The sequence below is a fragment of the Phocoena phocoena genome, chromosome 2, assembly GCF_963924675.1.
Source record: "Phocoena phocoena chromosome 2, mPhoPho1.1, whole genome shotgun sequence".
Classification (NCBI taxonomy): domain Eukaryota; kingdom Metazoa; phylum Chordata; class Mammalia; order Artiodactyla; family Phocoenidae; genus Phocoena; species Phocoena phocoena.
Window position 1 is genome coordinate 158,224,355 of NC_089220.1, and position 17,769 is coordinate 158,242,123.

General features: G+C 44.5%; 1 protein-coding gene across 1 annotated transcript in view; it reads left to right on the forward strand.

Moving 5' to 3' along the window:
* Nucleotides 1-17,769, forward strand: part of CAMK1D (calcium/calmodulin dependent protein kinase ID) — a 417,163-nt gene that overhangs the window by 156,533 nt on the left and 242,861 nt on the right. Inside the window, exon 2 of the mRNA XM_065870982.1 lies at nt 9,577-9,708. Within this exon, the coding sequence (XP_065727054.1) occupies nt 9,577-9,708 (132 nt within the window). The remainder of the gene's footprint in view (nt 1-9,576; nt 9,709-17,769) is intronic.

Genomic DNA, 17,769 nt, shown 5'->3' on the forward strand with positions numbered 1-17,769 from the left:
CTGCCCACAGCCGCCCACCAGCACTGGCTCTGATGGAGACCTCCAGCCCCCTCCCCATTGTCATGGGCCAAGGGGTTGATTCACGAGAAACCGCACTTCTCACTCTGTTTCTGGGAGGGATTGATCTGCAGAGCAAGGAAGCACTTCTCTCATGTGTGCCCGACAGCTCAGCAGAACACCTCCTCTGCATTGGCCAAAGTCTGTTACTATTTTTACAGAGTCTGAAGAGGAAGGAGCTCAGGGGAACACAGAGAGGGCAAGGGGACAGCCAAGGGGGAGAGGTCTGCCTGCACTTCTTAACTCAAGTTCTGGCTGCTAAGGGGCTTCTCCACCTTTTGGAAAATGGACGCAGTAAATCTGACAGACTCAGGAGAGAAACTGCTGGAGTGTCATCAGCATCAGGGACCCAAGAGACAAATGGGGCAACTATAAATGAATGCATGGAATCCATGGCATAAAATCACCTTTGGTGCTACCCTAATGTTCATAGCAGCACTATTTACAATAGCCAAGACATGGAAGCAACCTAAAGGTCCATGGACAGATGGATGGATAAAGAAGATATGGTACATATATACAATGGAATATTACTCAGCCATAAAAAAGAATGAAATACTGCCATTTGCAGCAACACAGATGGACCTAGAGATTATCATACTAAGTGAAGTAAGCCAGACAGAGTAAAACAAATACCATGTGATATCACTTATATGTGGAATCTAAAATACGATACAAATGAACTTATCTATGAAACAGAAACAGACTCATAGACATAGAGAACAGACTTGTGGTTGCCAAGGGGGAGGAGGGAAGAGGGATAAATTAGGAATTTGGGATTAACAGATATACACTACTATGTATAAAATAGATAAACAATGAGGACCTACTGTATAGCACAGGGAACTATACTCAATACCTTGTAATAACCTATAATGGAAAAGAATTTGAAGAAGAATATATATACGTATAATTGAATCACTTTGCTGTACACCTGAAACTAACACAACCTTGTAAATTAACTATACTTCAGTAAAAAAAAAAAAAAAAAAATCACCCGTGGCACTAGAATCCTGGCCTTTCCTCACTGATTTTTTCTTGTCTCTAACGTGGATCTTGTTCCACTTCCTGGAGGACAGCGAAAGGGAGCAGGTCCATAGCCGTCCATGTTCCTTCCATCTAAGAACCCTCACTGGGAGAAGAATCCGACTCAATCCATCCCCGAGACAGATGTGAGGGAGAGGGGAAGCTCCTGGCTGGGGATTCCCTCAAGTTGTTATGAATTGGCTTTTTTGGGCGAAAGCCATTGGCAGTGACCAAATGCCACTGGGAATGTCTGATGCCGTATATCACTCTGTGATAAATCTGTCCTGGGTTTTATGTATTTCTAGTTCATAATTGCTGTTCTGGCTGAGTCAAATGTGAGGCATGTGGTGGGAGACTCCAACTTGGCCAATGCTTGTGAGCAGAGGATCTTTGTTCTGACATACTCCACTTGGTCCTTTCGTTGAATGCCTACCTTCTGCCCCTCCGGTTTCTATAATTAGATACAGACCTTGAAGATAGACAGACTCGTCTCTCCAGAGTTAGGGTTCAGGAGGAACACTTGCCCCAAAGACTCACAGTTAATTGCACTAAGTGGAGTGCATTCCTCTCACTGGAAAGGATTTAAAATACATATATTCGTCTTCCTTTGACCAGGACAGATGCCTATCCCTGTCAGATGGCACAAGAGGGGGAGAGAAAAGCCCATTCTTGCATAGGCATCTCTCTTTTTTTTTAAATTAATTTTTATTGGAGTCTAGTTGATTTACAATGTTGTGTTTCTGCTGTACAGCAAAGTGAATCAGTTATACATATATCCACTCTTTTTTATTTTATTTATTTGTTTGAATTTTATTTAATTAATTTTTTTATACAGCAGGTTCTTATTAGTCATCCATTTTATACCCATCACTGTATACATGTCAATCCCAATCTCCCAATTCATCACACCACCACCACCACCACCCCGCCGCTTTCCCCCCCTTGGTGTCCATACGTTTGTTCTCTACATCTGGGTCTCAATTTCTGTCCTGCAAACCGGTTCACCTGTACCATTTTTCTAGGTTCCACATATGTGCATTAATATCTGGTACTTGTTTTTCTCTTTCTGACTAACTTCACTCTGTATGACAGTCTCTAGATCCATCCACATCTCTACAAATGACCCAATTTCGTTCCTTTTTATGGCTCAGTAATATTCCACTGTATATATGTACCACATCTTCTTTATCCATGCATCTGTCAATGGGCATTTAGGTTGCTTCCATGACCTGGCTATTGTAAATAGTGCTGCAGTGAACATTGGGGTGCATGTGTCTTTTTGAATTATGGTTTTCTCAGGGTATATGCCCAGTAGTGGGATTGCTGGGTCATATGGTAATTCTATTTTTAGTTTTTTAAGGAACCTCCATACTGTTCACCATAGTGACTGTATCAATTTACATTCCCACCAACAGTGCAAGAGGGTTCCCTTTTTGCCACACCCTGTCCAGCCTTTGTTGTTTGTAGATTTTCTGATGATGCCCATTCTAACAGGTGTGAGGTGATACCACACTGTAGTTTTGATTTGCATTTCTCTAATAACTAGTGATCTTGAGCAGCCTTTCATGTGCTTCTTGGCCATCTGTATGTCTTCTTAGGAAAAATGTCTATTTAGGTCTTCTGTCCATTTTTGCATTGGGTTGTTTGTTTTTCTAATATTGAGCTGCATGGGCTGTTTATATATTTTGTAGATTAATCGTTGGTCTGTTGATTTGTTTGAAAATATTATCTCCCATTCTGAGGGTTGTCTTTTCATCTTGTTTGTAGCTTCCTTTGCTGTGCAAAAGCTTTTCAGTTTCATTAGGTCCCATTTGTTTCGTTTGTTTTTATTTCCGTTGCTCTAGGACATGGATCAAAAAAGATCTTGCTGTGATTTATGTCAAAGAGTGTTCTTCCTATGTTTTCCTCTGAGAGTTTTATAGTGTCAGGTCTTACATTTAGGTCTCGAATCCATTTGAGTATATTTTTGTGTATGGTGCTATGGAGTGTTGTAATTTAATTCTTTTACATGTAGCTGTCCAGTTTTCCCAGTACTGCTTATTGAAGAGGCTGTCTTTTCTCCATTGTATATCCTTGCCTCCTCTGTCATAGATCTATTGACCATAGGTGCGTAGGTTTATCTCTGGGCTTCTATCCTGTTCCATTGATCTATATTTCAGGTTTTGTGCCAGTACCATATTGTCTTGATTACTGTAGCTTTGTAGTATAGTCTGAAGTCAGGGAGTCTGATTCCTCCAGCTCCATTTTTTTCCCTAAAGACTGCTTTGGCTATTTGGGGTCTTTTGTGTCTCCATACAAATTTTAAGATTTTTGTTCTAGTTCTGTAAAAAATGCCATTGGTAATTTGATAGGGATTGCATTGAATCTGTAGATTGCTTTGGGTAGTATAGTCATTTTCACAATATTGATTCTTCCAATCCAAGAACATGGTATATCTTTCCATCTCTTGGTATCATCTTTAATTTCTTCCATCAGTGTCTTAGAGTTTTCTGCATACAGGTCTTTTGTCTCCTTAGGTAGGTTTATTCCTAGCTATTTTATTCTTTTTGTTGCAGTGGTAAATGGGAGTGTTTCCTTAATTTCTCTTTCAGATTTTTCATCACTAGTGTATAGGAATACAAGAAATTTCTGTGCATTAATTTTGTATCCTGCAACTTTACCCAATTCATTGATTAGCTCTAGTAGTTTTCTGGTGGCATCTTTAGGATTCTCTATGTATAGTATCATGTCATCTGCAAACAGTGACAGTTTTACTTCTTCTTTTCCAATTTGTATTCCTTTTATTTCTTTTTCTTCTCTGATTACCATGGCTGGGACTTCCAAAACTATGTTGAATAATATTGGTGAGAGTGGACGTCCTTGTCTTGTTCCTGATCTTAAAGGAAATACTTTCAGTTTTTCACCATTGAGAATAATGTTTGCTGTGGGTTTGTCGCATACGGACTTTATTATGTTGAGGTAGGTTCCCTCTATGCCCACTTTCTGGAGAGTTTTTATCATAAATGGGTGTTGAATTTTGTCAAAATCTTTTTCTGCATCTGTTGAGATGATCATATGGTTTTTATTCTTCAACTTGTTAATATGGTGTATCACATTGATTGATTTGTATATATTGAAGAATCCTTGCATCCCTGGGATAAATCCCACTTGATCATGGTGTATGATCCCTTTAATGCGCTGTTGGATTCGGTTTGCTAGTATTTTGTTGAGAATTTTTGCATCTATATTCATCAGTGTTATTGGTCTGTAATTTTCTTTTTTTATAGTATCTTTGTCTGGTTTTGGTATTAGGGTGATGGTGGCCTCGTAGAATGAATTTGGGAGTGATCCTTCCTCTGCAATTTTTTGGAAGAGTTTGAGAAGGATGGGTGTTAGCTCTTCTCTAAATGTCTGATAGAATTCACCTGTGAAGCCATCTGGTCCTGGACTTTTGTTCGTTGGAAGATTTTTAATCCCAGTTTCAATTTCATTACTTGTGATTGTTCTGTTCATATTTTCTATTTCTTCCTGGTTCAGTCTTGGAAGGTTATACCGTTCTAAGAACTTTTCCATTTCTTCCAGGTTGTCCATTTTATTGGCATAGAGCTGCTTGTAGTAGTCTCTTAGGATGCTTTGTATTTCTGCAGTGTCTGTTGTAACTTCTCCTTTTTCATTTCTAATTTTATTGACTTGAGTCCTCTCCCTCTTTTTCTTGATGAGTCTGGCTAATGGTTTATCAGTTTTGTTTATCTTCTCAAAGAACCAGCTTTTAGTTTTATTGATTTTTGCTATTGTTTTCTTTGTTTCTATTTCATTTATTTCTGCTCTGATCTTTATGATTTCTTTCCTTCTGCTAACTTTGGGTTTTGTTTGTTCTTCTTTCTCTAGTTCCTTCTGGTGTAAGGTCAGATTGTTTATTTGAGATTTTTCTTGTTTCTTGAGGTAGGTTTGTATTGCTATAAACTTCCCTCTTAGAACTGCTTTTGCTGCATCCCATAGGTTTTGGATCATTGTGTTTTCATTATCATTTGTCTCACGTATTTTTTGATTTCTTCACTGATCTCTTGGTCATTTAGTAATGTATTGTTTAGCCTCCATGTGTTTGTGGTTTTTTTCGGTGTTTTTTCACTGTAATTCATTTCTAATCTCATAGCATTGTGGTCAGAAAAGATGCGTGATATGATTTCAATTTTCTTAAATTTACTGAGGCTTGAATTGTGACCCAAGATGTGATCTATCCTGCAGAATGTTCCGTGTGCACTTGAGAAGAAACTGTAATCTGCTGTTTTTGGATGGAATGTCCTATAAATATCAATTAAATCTATCTGGTCTACTGTGTTATTTAAAGCTTGTGTTTCCTTATTACTTTTCTGTTTGTATGATCTGTCCATTGGTGTAAGTGAGGTGTTGAAGTCCCCCACTATTATTGTGTTACTGTCGATTTCCTCTTTTATAGCTGTTAGCAGTTGCCTTATGTATTGAGGTGCTCCTATGTTGGGTGCATATATATTTATAATTGGTTTATCTTCTTCTTGGATTGATCCCTTGATCATTATATAGTGTCCTTCTTTGTCTCTTGTAACGTTCTTTATTTTAAAGTCTATTTTATCTGATATGAGTGTTGCTACTCCAGCTTTCTTTAGATTTCCATTTGCATGGACTGTCTTTTTCCATCCCCTCATTTTCAGTCTGAATGTGTTCCTAGGTCTGAAGTGGGTTTCTTGTAGACAGCATATATATGGGTCTTGTTTTTGTATCCATTCAGCAAGCCTGTGTCTTTTAGTTGGAGCATTTAATCCATTCACGTTTAAGGTAATTATAGATATGTATGTTCCTATGATCATTTTCCTAATTGTTTTGGGTTTGTTTTTGTAGGTCCTTTTCTTCTCTTGTGTTTCCCACTTAGAGAAGTTCCTTTAGCATTCGTTGTAGAGCTGGTTTGGTGGTGCTGAATTCTCTTAGCTTTTGCTTGTCTGTAAAGGTTTTAATTTCTCCATCAAATCTGAATGAGATCCTTGCTGAGTAGAGTAATCTTGGTTGTAGGTTCTTCCCTTTCATCACTTTAAGTATATCATGCCACTCCCTTCTGGCTTGTAGAGTTTCTGCTGAGAAATCAGCTGTTAACCTTATGGGAGTTCCCTTGTATGTCATTTGTCATTTTTCCCTTGCTGCTTTCAATAATTTTTCTCTATCTTTAATTTTTGCCAATTTGATTACTATGTGTCTCTGTGTGTTTCTCCTTGGGTTTATCCTGTATGGGACTCTCTGCACTTCCTGGACTTTGGTGGCTATTTCCTTTCCCATGTTAGGGAAGTTTTCGACTATAATCTCTTCAGATATTTTCTCGGGTTCTTTCTCTCTCTCTTCTCCTTCTGGGTCCCCTATAATGCGAATGTTGTTGCATTTAATGTTGTCCCAGAGGTCTCTTAGGCTGTCTTCATTTCTTTTCATTCTTTATTCTGTTCCATGGCAGTGAATTCCACCATTCTGTCTCCCAGGTCACTTATCTGTTCTTCTGCCTCAGTTATTCTGCTATTGATTCCCTCTGGTATATTTTTCATTTCAGTTATTGTGTTGTTCATCTCTGTTTTTTTGTTCTTTAATTCTTCTAGGTCTTTGTTAAACATTTCTTGCATCTTCTTGATCTTTGCCTCCATTGTTTTTCTGAGATCCTGGATCATCTTCACTATTATTATTCTGAATTCTTTTTCTGGAAGGTTCCGTATCTCTACTTCATTTAGTTGTTTTTCTGGGGTTTTATCTTGTTACTTCATCTGGTACATAGCCCTCTGCCTTTTCATCTTGTCTTGTCTCTCTATGAATGTGGTTTTTGTTCCACAGGCTGCAGGATTGTATTTCTTGTTTCTGCTGTCTGCCCTCTGGTGGATGAGAGGCTATCTAAGAGGCTTTTGCAAGTTTCCTCATGGGAGGGACTGGTGGTGGGTAGAGCTGGGTGTTGCTCTGGTGGGCAGAGCTCAGTAAAACTTTAATCCACTTGTCTGCTGATGGGTGAGGCTTGGTTCCCTCCCTGTTGGTTGTTTGGCCTGAGGCGACCCAACACTGGAGCCTCCCTGGGCTCTTTGATGGGGCTAATAGCGGACTCTGGGAGGGCTCACACCAAGGAGTACTTCCCAGAACTTCTGCTGTGAGTGTCCTTGTCCTCATGGTGAGCCACAGCCACCCCCCACCTCTGTCAGAGACCCTCCAACACTAGCAGGTAGGTCTGGTTCAGTCTCCTATGGGGTCAGTGCTCCTTTCCCGTGGGTCCTGATGCGCACACACTACTTTGTGCGTGCCCTCCAAGAGTGGAGTCTCTGTTTCCCCCAGTCCTGTCGAAGTCCTGCAATCAAATCCTGCTAACTTTCGAAGTCTGATTCTCTGGGAATTCCTCCTCCTGTTGCCGGACCCCCAAATTGGGAAGCCTGACATGGGGCTCAGAACCTTTACTCCAGTGGGTGGACTTCTGTGGTACAAGTGTGCTCCAGTCTTTGAGTCACCCACCCAGCAGTTATGGGATTTGATTTTATTGTGATTGTGCCCCTCCCACCATCTCATAGTGGCTTCTCCTTTGTCTTTGGATGTGGGGTATCTTTTTTTGGTGAGTTCCAGTGTCCTCCTGTCAATGATTGTTCACCAGTTAGTTCGGGTGTTCTTGCAACAGGGAGTGAGAGCATGTCCTTCTACTCTGCCATCTTAAACCAATCTCCCCACTCTTTTTTAGATTCTGTTCCCATATAGGTCATTACAGAGTATTGAGTAGAGTTCCCTGTGCCAACCGTAGTTCTTTTTTTTTTTTTTTTAATTTATTTACTTATTTTTGGCTGTGTTGGGTCTCCGTGTCTGTGCGAGGGCTTTCTCTAGTTGTGGCAAGGGGGGGGCTGCTCTTCATCGCGGTGTGCGGGCCTCTCACTGTCGCGGCCTCTCTTGTTGCGGAGCACAGGGTCCAGACACGCAGGCTCAGTAGTTGTGGCTCACGGGCCTAGCCGCTCCGCGGCATGTGGGATCTTCCCAGACCAGGGCTCGAACCTGTGTCCCCTGCATTAGCAGGCAGACTCTCAACCACTGTGCCACCAGGGAAGCCCCCAACCATAGTTCTTATTGTCTGTTTTATATAGAGTACTGTGTGTATGTCAATCCCAAGCTCCCAATTTATCCCACCCCCCCTTTTCCCCCTTGGTAAGCATAAGTTTGTTTTCTACATCTGTGTCTCTCTGTTTTGTAAATACGTTCATTTGTACTGTTTTTTTAGGATTCCACATATAAGTGATATCATATGATATTTGTCTTTTTCTGTCTGACTTACTTCACTCAGTATGGTAGTCGCTAGGTCTTCCCATATTTCTGCAATTGACAGTATTTTTTATGGCTGAGTAATATTCCATTGTATAGAAGTACCACATCTTCTTTATCCATTCCTCCACTGCTTAGGCATCTCTTTGATGTTGGCTGAAGAACAGAAGCCCCGAGGGACCCATATTGGGATGACATTCGTCCTTCTAGTGGTTTCTTTTGATGTAGGAGAGTTTGTCTCTAGTCATAACTGTTTAGAAGCCATGTTTGGTGTGTCTCAGAGGAAATGAGTCACTCCTGAAAGTGTAGGGATAGAGAATGACTCGGTGGTTTTCCGTGGCCTGCGTGCACAAAGCCCAGGTTACAGAGGTCTGCAGCGGGCAATGGAGGTGTCTGTTTTTGTTCGAGTAGTTAGGGAAGTTGTACCCCAGTACAAGAGCAGCATCCAGGCATTGTCTGCTGGAAATAGACAAGGTGTCAGGTGCGGGGACAATGCAGCGTCTGGGGCTCGCGGACCACCTCTCTGAAGAAATGTAATCTCTGGCCCCGAATGTTCTGGTTACATTTTCAGTTTGGTGATGTGGCCTCACAGAGTTAGATTTCTGTTTTCAGGCAGGAAGTTCTCCCCACTCAGGGCATCATGTTTCTTTTTATTTGTTTGGTTGAAAAATGAAACAACCTGCTCACTGCAGCCCTGCATGGCCCTAAAAATTAATTAACCTGTGTGGGTACCGTGCGTCGCACATGTTAATTACACCCTTACCTATCTGTGAGAATTAATTACGGCTTTGCCAAGTGCTCTGAAATTTTCTTGGGAATGAAAGGGCCTGGGAGGAATCTAGACATTTCAGTGTTATCCTCTCGTCTGCTTGGGGGTGTGAGTGCTGACAGCTTCAGATGGACCTGATCTTTCCCGCAGGAACCTTTCTGGAGCTTTTCTGTTGCTCCCAAGTGACTGCTGCTTGGTTGTTGTGCAGGATGGCAGGTGCCCACACCCACGTGGGCATTCCTGTGTCCCTTTGCAAGAGGTCACACTTGCCTTTGTCTACCCTCTGCACAAAGAAGTTTGGTTGGGAGTGTGTAGCTGGTTAAAAAGTCACAGTGATGCCGGGAATTGTTCTTCTTGTTATTACTCAGATTTTGGTAGTGGGATCAGAGGAGCTGTCGGGAATGCCCAGATCTCCTGAATCTAAGCCGCTTCTTTTTCTCCCTCTTTGTTCACAGCGGGGCATTTTCCGAAGTGGTCTTAGCTGAAGAGAAGGCAACTGGAAAACTCTTTGCGGTGAAATGTATCCCCAAGAAGGCACTGAAGGGCAAAGAAAGCAGCATAGAGAATGAGATTGCGGTCCTGAGAAAGTAAGTGCCAGGAGGGACGGCCTCTTTCCCCCACCGCCCAGTGGATGATGCTCCGGGATGATCAGGCCTCTGGCCCACAGGAGGGAGGAGGCTGCCGGGAGCTGGCTGCCCAGTGGTCGGAGAAGGTGACCAGGATGCTGGCCCGCAGTGAGGGGTGGGCTTGTTAACCCTGACTGCCTTTTGTGCAGGGCGTCCAGAGCACTTTCCACATTATATAGCATTTCCTAATGTCTGTGCCAGTCATTTAGGTTGTTATTCCTTCCAAAGAACATGGCAGTCAGATGGACTCGGTTTTGAACCGAGACCCCGCCGCTCCCTGCAGCTGGGTGACCTTGGGCTGGTTCCTGAGCTCTGAGCCTCCTCCATAAACTGGAGTTAACAGTATCCTCCCAGGTGTCCTCAGGATTAAGTGAGATGGCGCTTAGCAAGTGTTTGTTCAGCACCTGCTGCATAGTAAGTGCTCAATGAAAGGGTAGCTGCCACTGCCACTGCCACTGCCCCCAGTTACTATTATTGTTTTCTTGTTGTTGTTGCTTTATTTTATAAGAAGGAGGCGAAGCTCAGAAATGGAAGTCACTTGTCCATAGCCTTGCAGCTCAGATGTGGCACAGCCAGGGAGGTAACCCCCCTCCCCCGCCCCACCAGTGTGATTTCCAGTCTTTGGTGGGTCTCCTGCTCTCTGCCACACACCTGGCACCCAGAAAGTGCCAGAGCTCACTGGTTACCTGCTTTACCTCTTCACTGAGTTTGATTTTGCTCCCCGTGTAATAGAACCTGGATGGGGTTCCTGGACCCAATTCCAAGGTGTGTGGCTCAGGGTTTTCCCACATCAACAAACAATTCTTCGTTGCCAGCAGGGTGTCCGAGAGTTCAACTCAGTCCTGACACTGTCTACCCGGAGACAGAATCAGATCCCACAGCTGAAGGGCTCAGTCCCATGAGACCGCTCCCCACTTCAGGCTCCAGTCTCAAGCTTGGGTTGTTACCTGTACTTCTGACCAACTGGTTATAAGTCAGAGGTTCCCAGGGCCCTCTCCTGGAGTTCGATCAATTTGCTAGAATGGCTCACAGAACTCAGGAAAACCCGTTTACTCACTAGATTACCAAATTATTCTGAAAGGATATTAAAGGATGCAAACCAACAGCTAGATGGAAGAGATACGCAGGGCAGGGTCCCGAACAAGGGAGCTTCTGTCCTCTTGGAGTGCGGGGCAGCATGGTGGCATGCAGAAGCGTTCTGGTTCTCCAATGTGGAAGCTCTGCAAAAAGGGACAAAAACTTGTCCTTTGGGCTTTTTATGGAGACTTCATTATATAGTTGTGATTGATAAAGATCATTGGTCATTGGTGATTGGTTCAACCTCCAGCCCCTCTCCCCTCCCCAGAAAGCAGGGGGATGGAACTGAAAGTCTCAACCCTCTAGTCACGTGGTTGGTTCTCCTGGCAACCAGCCCCCATCCTTAGGTGCTTCTAAAAGTCACCTCATTCACATAACAAAGAAACTTCTGTCTCTCTCAACACTTAGGAAGCTCCAAAGCTTTTTGGGAGCCGTGAGTCAGGAACTGTGGACAAGACCAAATATATATATGAGAAATATTTTTTGGTCATCTCAGTGACCAAATATATATTTCTTATAAATCACAGTTTTGCAGAATCAAATCAAAATCATGCCTCCAGCCCAGTGGTGCCACAGAGAACCATTCTGATGTGGCTGGATCCACCCAAAAGATGGCCTCCCGTTAGCGTGGTGTCCAGGCTGCTTCCCATGTCCTCATGATCGAGCCATTCCCCCGTGTCTCACAAGGTTTGGGGGAACAAACCTTTATATGGGACCTGCTTTTGCGTGATTGGGGTGTATCTGAGCATTGTGCTGTGAAGTTTTTAAGCTCTCCTATTAGTAAAAGATGTTAGAAGTATCCTTGAAATTTGAGGGGTTTGGAATCAGCACAAAGTAAGAATCAGATAAGCAAAGAAAAATGGGAACAAGACTTACAGGGTCTCAGAACAAGATGTCACACTCTGCATTCTTCCTGAGTAAGCCACGTCTCCCACTTCTGTGTCTTGGGGAACAACAGTGCCCTCGGAACAGTGCTTTGTTGCCGTCAATACAAACCCAGCGCCACTGAGGTGGTCCGGATCTTCCTGTTCTGCAGCATGTGTGATGTGTGTTCTAGAACAAGTGGGTCTCGATGGCTTTTAAGTCCAAGGGTTTTCTGTTATTTGTTTGGTTGGTTTCTAGGTTGTCTCTTAGGGACCTGAAGAGTTTCAGGTTGTCCTGTGAGGACTGCATGAAATGATTCTGTGGCGGAGAATTTGGGAAAACAAATTACTCTAAGTACATTAGCATCAGGCCGGAAAACAGTATGTTAATGAAACATTTATTTAAATTGTTCATTTTGCAATATGAAATCGGCACTCAGAGAAGAGGATATTGGCTGTATATGAAGTTGTAGCCACATTGCAGATAGTTGGCATTTGAGATGGAATTCTGGGTGGGCTCAGAGCTTCCCCAGAGGGCCTACCTTGGGACACAGGGGCTGCTGGATGCTGAGTCAAGGATGGTGCCTTTATTTTCATGTATCTCCCTTATGGGCTTAGAAGCCACAAAGCCGGGGAAGTCAGTTTTATTCTCAGTGTTATCTTGCATCTACATGGGCAAGGGCAGCAGTGTAGACTTCATAAGCCAGTCTTCATTCATGCCTTGTTCCCTCTGCTTTAAGTAGTGTCTCCACCCTGTGCTTCATTCAAATAATACACACTTCCAGCAAGAGGGCATTTAAAAGTGAGGGAGGGGACTTCCCTGGCGGTCCAGTGGTTAAGACTCCACGCTCCCAATGCATGAGACGTGGATTCAGTCCCTGGTGGGGGAACTAAGATCTCGCATGCTGTGCGGTGTGGCCAATTGAAAACAATTAAAAAATAAATATATCAACTATACTTCAATAAAAAATAAAAATTAAGAAAAAATAAAAGCAAGGGAGGACCAGGGATTGGGAATCACTTATTTTGGTAGTTCTCACTCTCTGCTGTTGGGGTGCCTTGAAGTGTGACCCTTTTTTCAGGAATGGAAAACAAAGAAATGATTTTTCAGGGGATAAAAGGCGCTGTATCTCCTGTACTGATTTATTGTTTCGGTCCCCTGCAAAGGATTTATAAGTGGAGTAAGAAGCCGTTCCAAGTTATAAGCAGCCGGAAGCAAAGTATGTGAGTTGTAAAGAATATAGTTTTGAAACTGCTGTTAAAAGCCACCATTGAAGCATTCATTCATTTCACTGATGTTTAGTAAATTCCTAGGCATCAGTTGGAACCGAGGTTGAAAAGACAAGATACAATCCTTGCCCTCCAGGAGCTAAATAAGTGCAGTAACGTCACAGATACTGTGTGAGAGGTCTGACCAGGGGCTCAAGAGTAGGGCTGCCCAGTTTTCCCTTTGGGGTGGGGTGTGAGGGTAGGCTTCTTGGAGGAGGTGGGTCCGGACAATGAATATATTTTGCTGAAGGCAGGAAGGCAGAGGGATATTCCAACCAGGAAGGAGCAGTGCAAACAGAGGAAAGGAGATGGGGAGGCAGGCTGGTGTGCTGGGAACTCCACATAGCTCACTGGACCAGGTGGAGGGTTCAAGGCGAGGTGTGGGAGACCCGAGGTTGGGGAGGCTGGATCGTGGGGGGCTATATACCCCAGTTTATCCGCTAGACAGAGGGGAGCCTTGAAGGATTGTTTCATAGAGATTATTGTTGCTGAACTTGGAAGGATAGATTGGGGGGTGGGCAAGACTCACTCTCTAGGGGGAGCAGTTAGGCAGCCATTGGAGGCGTCGGGGAAGCAATGCATTGAAACAGGAGGTGTGTGTTGGGATGCAAGGGGCAAAATGGCATCTCCAGGACTTAAGGAATTCAGGAAGAATGGGGGGAGGATTGAGGGGAGAGTGGATTCTAGGATAACTATCAGGTTTCTGATTGGATACCTGGGTGGGTAATGACCCCATTAGCTGAGATCAGAAATCCAGGAGCCGGAGGGCAGGTGATGAGTTCTGATTCAGACATGCTGGTCTTGGGAATGGCTGGGTGGAGTTGACCAGTTGACCATGGAGGTCCGGAGCTCAGCATCTCAGCTGTGATCTGGGCTTGCTGGATGTTAAAGTTTTCTGAAAACACGTATTAAAAAATCCTTTGGTACTTTCCATAGCTAAATCATTGTAGATAGGGTCCCAGAGAGGCCTGCATTATTCCAAATTCTGTCATATACCCTGGTCGTTTGTATATTTCCAGGCTGTTTTTCATCCAGGGAGGCCCATCTGGGAGACTGCTTGCCCTCCTACCTGTTGCGTTTATTGCAGGGTGAGAGATTTATGTATTTCATTGGATTTAAGTAATGTAGCTAATATATCCTTAAGGATGTCTTTATTCTTGCTCTGAAAATAGTTCCAAAATGAATCTCCTCCTTGAAAGTGGATATTAAACCAAGCTCAGAGGGAATAAAAAGAGGCTGGCTTCATAGTAGACAGTGAGAGAGACGCTGTCTGACTGGCCAGGGGCAGGGTCTGTGTGGCTCAGCACCAGCTTTCCCTGGTGGAATGGTTAGCTCAGGTCCCATGCAGGGAGTGTTCTCTGCATTATGGAATATCACATCATCAGTGTTACATACCCTGCACTGGATTATAGAGTTTATCGTTTCTGTAGTATTATTTACTTAGAGGGCAGGCACTACCCAAATCTAGTTCCAAGGCAACACATAAAATATTTTTGGACAAGTAGAAAGGCAAATAGATAGACAGTCTGTATTGAAATGGGGGGATGAAAGGGATGCATAAAGCTGGAATATGGGAGATGGAAGAAACAGGACAGATGTATTTAGAGTAGCCCTTTTCCTAACAGTTGGGGTAACTGAGGCTCAGACTGGTTAAAGAGTTACTGTGCTTATGAAACATGGCACCAGGATTCCACATGCTGTTGTAATGGTTCCTTTGTCGGCTACAGAGATGATCTTCTCTGGGGGAGGAGCCTGGGTAGCGATTGCTTTTAAATTACATGTTCTCCATCTTGAATACACTGAGGAGTCTCAGCTGACGGTCTCTACCTTCTTCTCTCTAAATCAGTGGTTTTCAACCCTGGTGGCACATTAAAATCACCTGGGAAGCTTTTCCGACCATCCTGACACCCAGTCTCCATCCTAGACCAATTGAGTTAGAATTGGAGGTTATGGTGGCCGTTGGGAAATTTTGAAAAGCAGCCCCTCTCCATCCCTGGATTCTTACATGCATTCAAGTCAGTGTTGAGAACAGCTGCTCTAGGGCCCTGGCCTCATGGTCTCACCTCTCAGCGGGGTAAAGATGCTCTTCACGTGTCCAGGAGTAGGGAAAGATGTGTACACACGTGTTTGTGCACACACGCGCATACACACACACACACACACACACACACACACACACACCAGACGACGTTTCCTTTAGGTGAGAGGGTTCATTTACAGGAGCAAACTCAAATGTGGTCCCTTTTGAAGAGCTGGGTTTTATACTAAGAGAGGGGAATTGACCTGACCCCATCCCCCCATCAGTGGGGAGTGGGCACCAGCCACTGGCTGGGTTCAAGAGCGAGAACCTGGCTCTTTGAGGGTGGCAGGGGAAGTAGGGGCAGTGATGGCCATTCCTGGCCTGGAGAGGCTGGCGTAGGGGTTGGTCAAGTCAGCAGGACTCAGTGACAAGGCCACTATCCGAAGGGGGTCAGGGCTGCTGAAGGCAGCAGACGCCAAAGCCCAGGATCCGCTAAGTTCAAGGTCAGGATGGATCTCGGGCAGGGTGGTGGGGCTGGGTCTTCTGGGGGGAGCGTGAGTCAGCACCTCAACCAGGGGACAGCCGGGCTCCGGAGGCCTGGGCACTTCTTTCAGTAGCTTGATTCCCTGGTTATCTTGGACCAGACACGTTTCTCTCGTACAGATTAACTAGAGGGAAGGCAGGCAGCTTGAGCCCCCAAAGGAGAGGACAGCTGGTTTTGAATTAAGTATTAGCCTTCAGAGAAAGGCTTTTCTGTCAATGAACGCATTTAAATCTGGCTTGCTTCTGCTCCTGCAGCTTTGTTCTGATGGCAGCCTGGCCCGTTTGCTTCTTTAAATCACTGCCAAGTGACAGTTTATTGTGTGTGTTAGAGGAACAGACGCATCAATAGAAATTCATCGATTCAGGGCGAACAGAACCACTTTTCCAATGACTGAAAATGGCCGAGCTGGGAAAGCTGATACTCGAGTGTCTCAGGCACCAATACAGCTTTTGAAGGATCTGATCTGCCTAGAAGATGATGTTCCAACATGGAGAGACCTCTCCTCTGGAAAGGTAGTGTCGGGATTAAGGGCACAGGCAGGAAGTAAGAAGAGGAATGGCTGGAGGCCATGTGATAACAAATAGGGAGGCAGGTCTATCTGTTAGGATCCTAGAACCCTTCGCTACCCTGGAAAACCCTTGCTGAAAGTTCCCTTAATTTGGGAAAACAGTTCGAGCAAAACAGGTTGAGGGATGCGGTTAAGTTATTTGGTGGTGGTTATTGTGCTGTGTGTGTGATTAAAGTCACAGTCTTGTCAGGCTTGGAGCATGCACGGGTGGGTGTATCTGCCAAAGGACCCTAGTCCTGTTGGAACGTTGACACAGCCCATCCTGGACCTGTTCACGCCAGGCTCAGTGAAAGCATCAGACACACGCACGAGCTGACGCTCATCCCTCTGGCCCTACCAGAGATTTGACCTTGGAATCTTGCTGAATTTGGTGGACTTTCTCCTCTTTCGCACTGTACCTCGGCCTCTCCATTTCTTTGAGCCCCGTGGATCTGACTGTAAACTCCGCTTTGTTCAGACCGCTATTTGCTGGTCATTGTTTACTTCATCCTAACAGTGGGCATGTGTACAAGAAATAAAACAGGTCTCATGCCAACGTGACTTTACAGCCAAAACGGGATACATGTGATGCTTCCAAGTGGCTTTCCCATGGTGCTTTGTCCATAGCAGATAATCCAGCAACATTTTTAAAATTTGACTTGAGATCCAGAATCAATGTATTTTTATGAGTTTTTATCAATTTCTTGGGCATTGCTTACAGAATGCTGTGAATGGGAGGAAAAGGGAATTGGTGGTATCCCTTAGTACAAAACAGGGATATTCAAACTAGTTTGACCAGGCATGTTGGCTTATCTTTCCAGTGACCATGAACCTCTGGGGCCACTCCCTGCCTGCGGTTTCTGCTTCCCAAGTATTATGTGAAGTGCGGCTCTCATGATCAGACAGACTCCCTTTCTTCATGCCTTGTTCCAGTAACGCTGTGCCACTGAGATTTTAAATGCATGTCTGATTTGACCCTCCCCACCTGAATTCTGGGAAGTCACCTGCTTGATGGAATCCAAGCTCCTTTGTAAACAGCCCCTCCCCTCCACTTTGCCATCTTGCTGTGTAGCGTTCACCTCCCCATCCCCCAAGTTCAATTTCATTCTTCCAAAACAAACAGATGATTCCTGCACAGATGATTCAGGCCTCTGCCTCTCCTTCCCTCTCCTTCCTGCTACAGTAGGCTAAGCCTCAGTTTGAGGTGCCCCCTCCTTCAGGATTCCCCCCCTCCATTGTCCCTGCCGGGGGCGGGGGGGGCCTTCCCTCTGAGACCCCACGGCACCAAGCTTGCCTCTATCCCTCCTGACTCTGACTGTGAGGTCCGCTTCCTGTGGATTTCCTGAGTCCAGCCCTGAGCTAAAGGCATGGTGGGGAGCATGGAGGGGAGGAGTGGGTCGAGGGGATTCAGGTGATAATACGGAGTTAGAAACACTGGACTCAGGAGCTGACTCAGTAGAGATTAGGGCGAGGAAGAAATCTCTGCTGACTTCTAGTGGGCTTTCGTGACCCAGCGCACACGGGTCCATCAGTCAATGGGGGCAGGGAGCATCCTGGAAGATGAGGCAGAGGCAAAGATGATTCTCCTATAACAACAAGGCCGACTTCATCCAGTCTGGCTGTTCCTACCACCTTTTATACTGTACGTATTACTCTAGATATTTAGAGTAGTTGAAGAAACATTGTGTTAGTGTGAGTTATT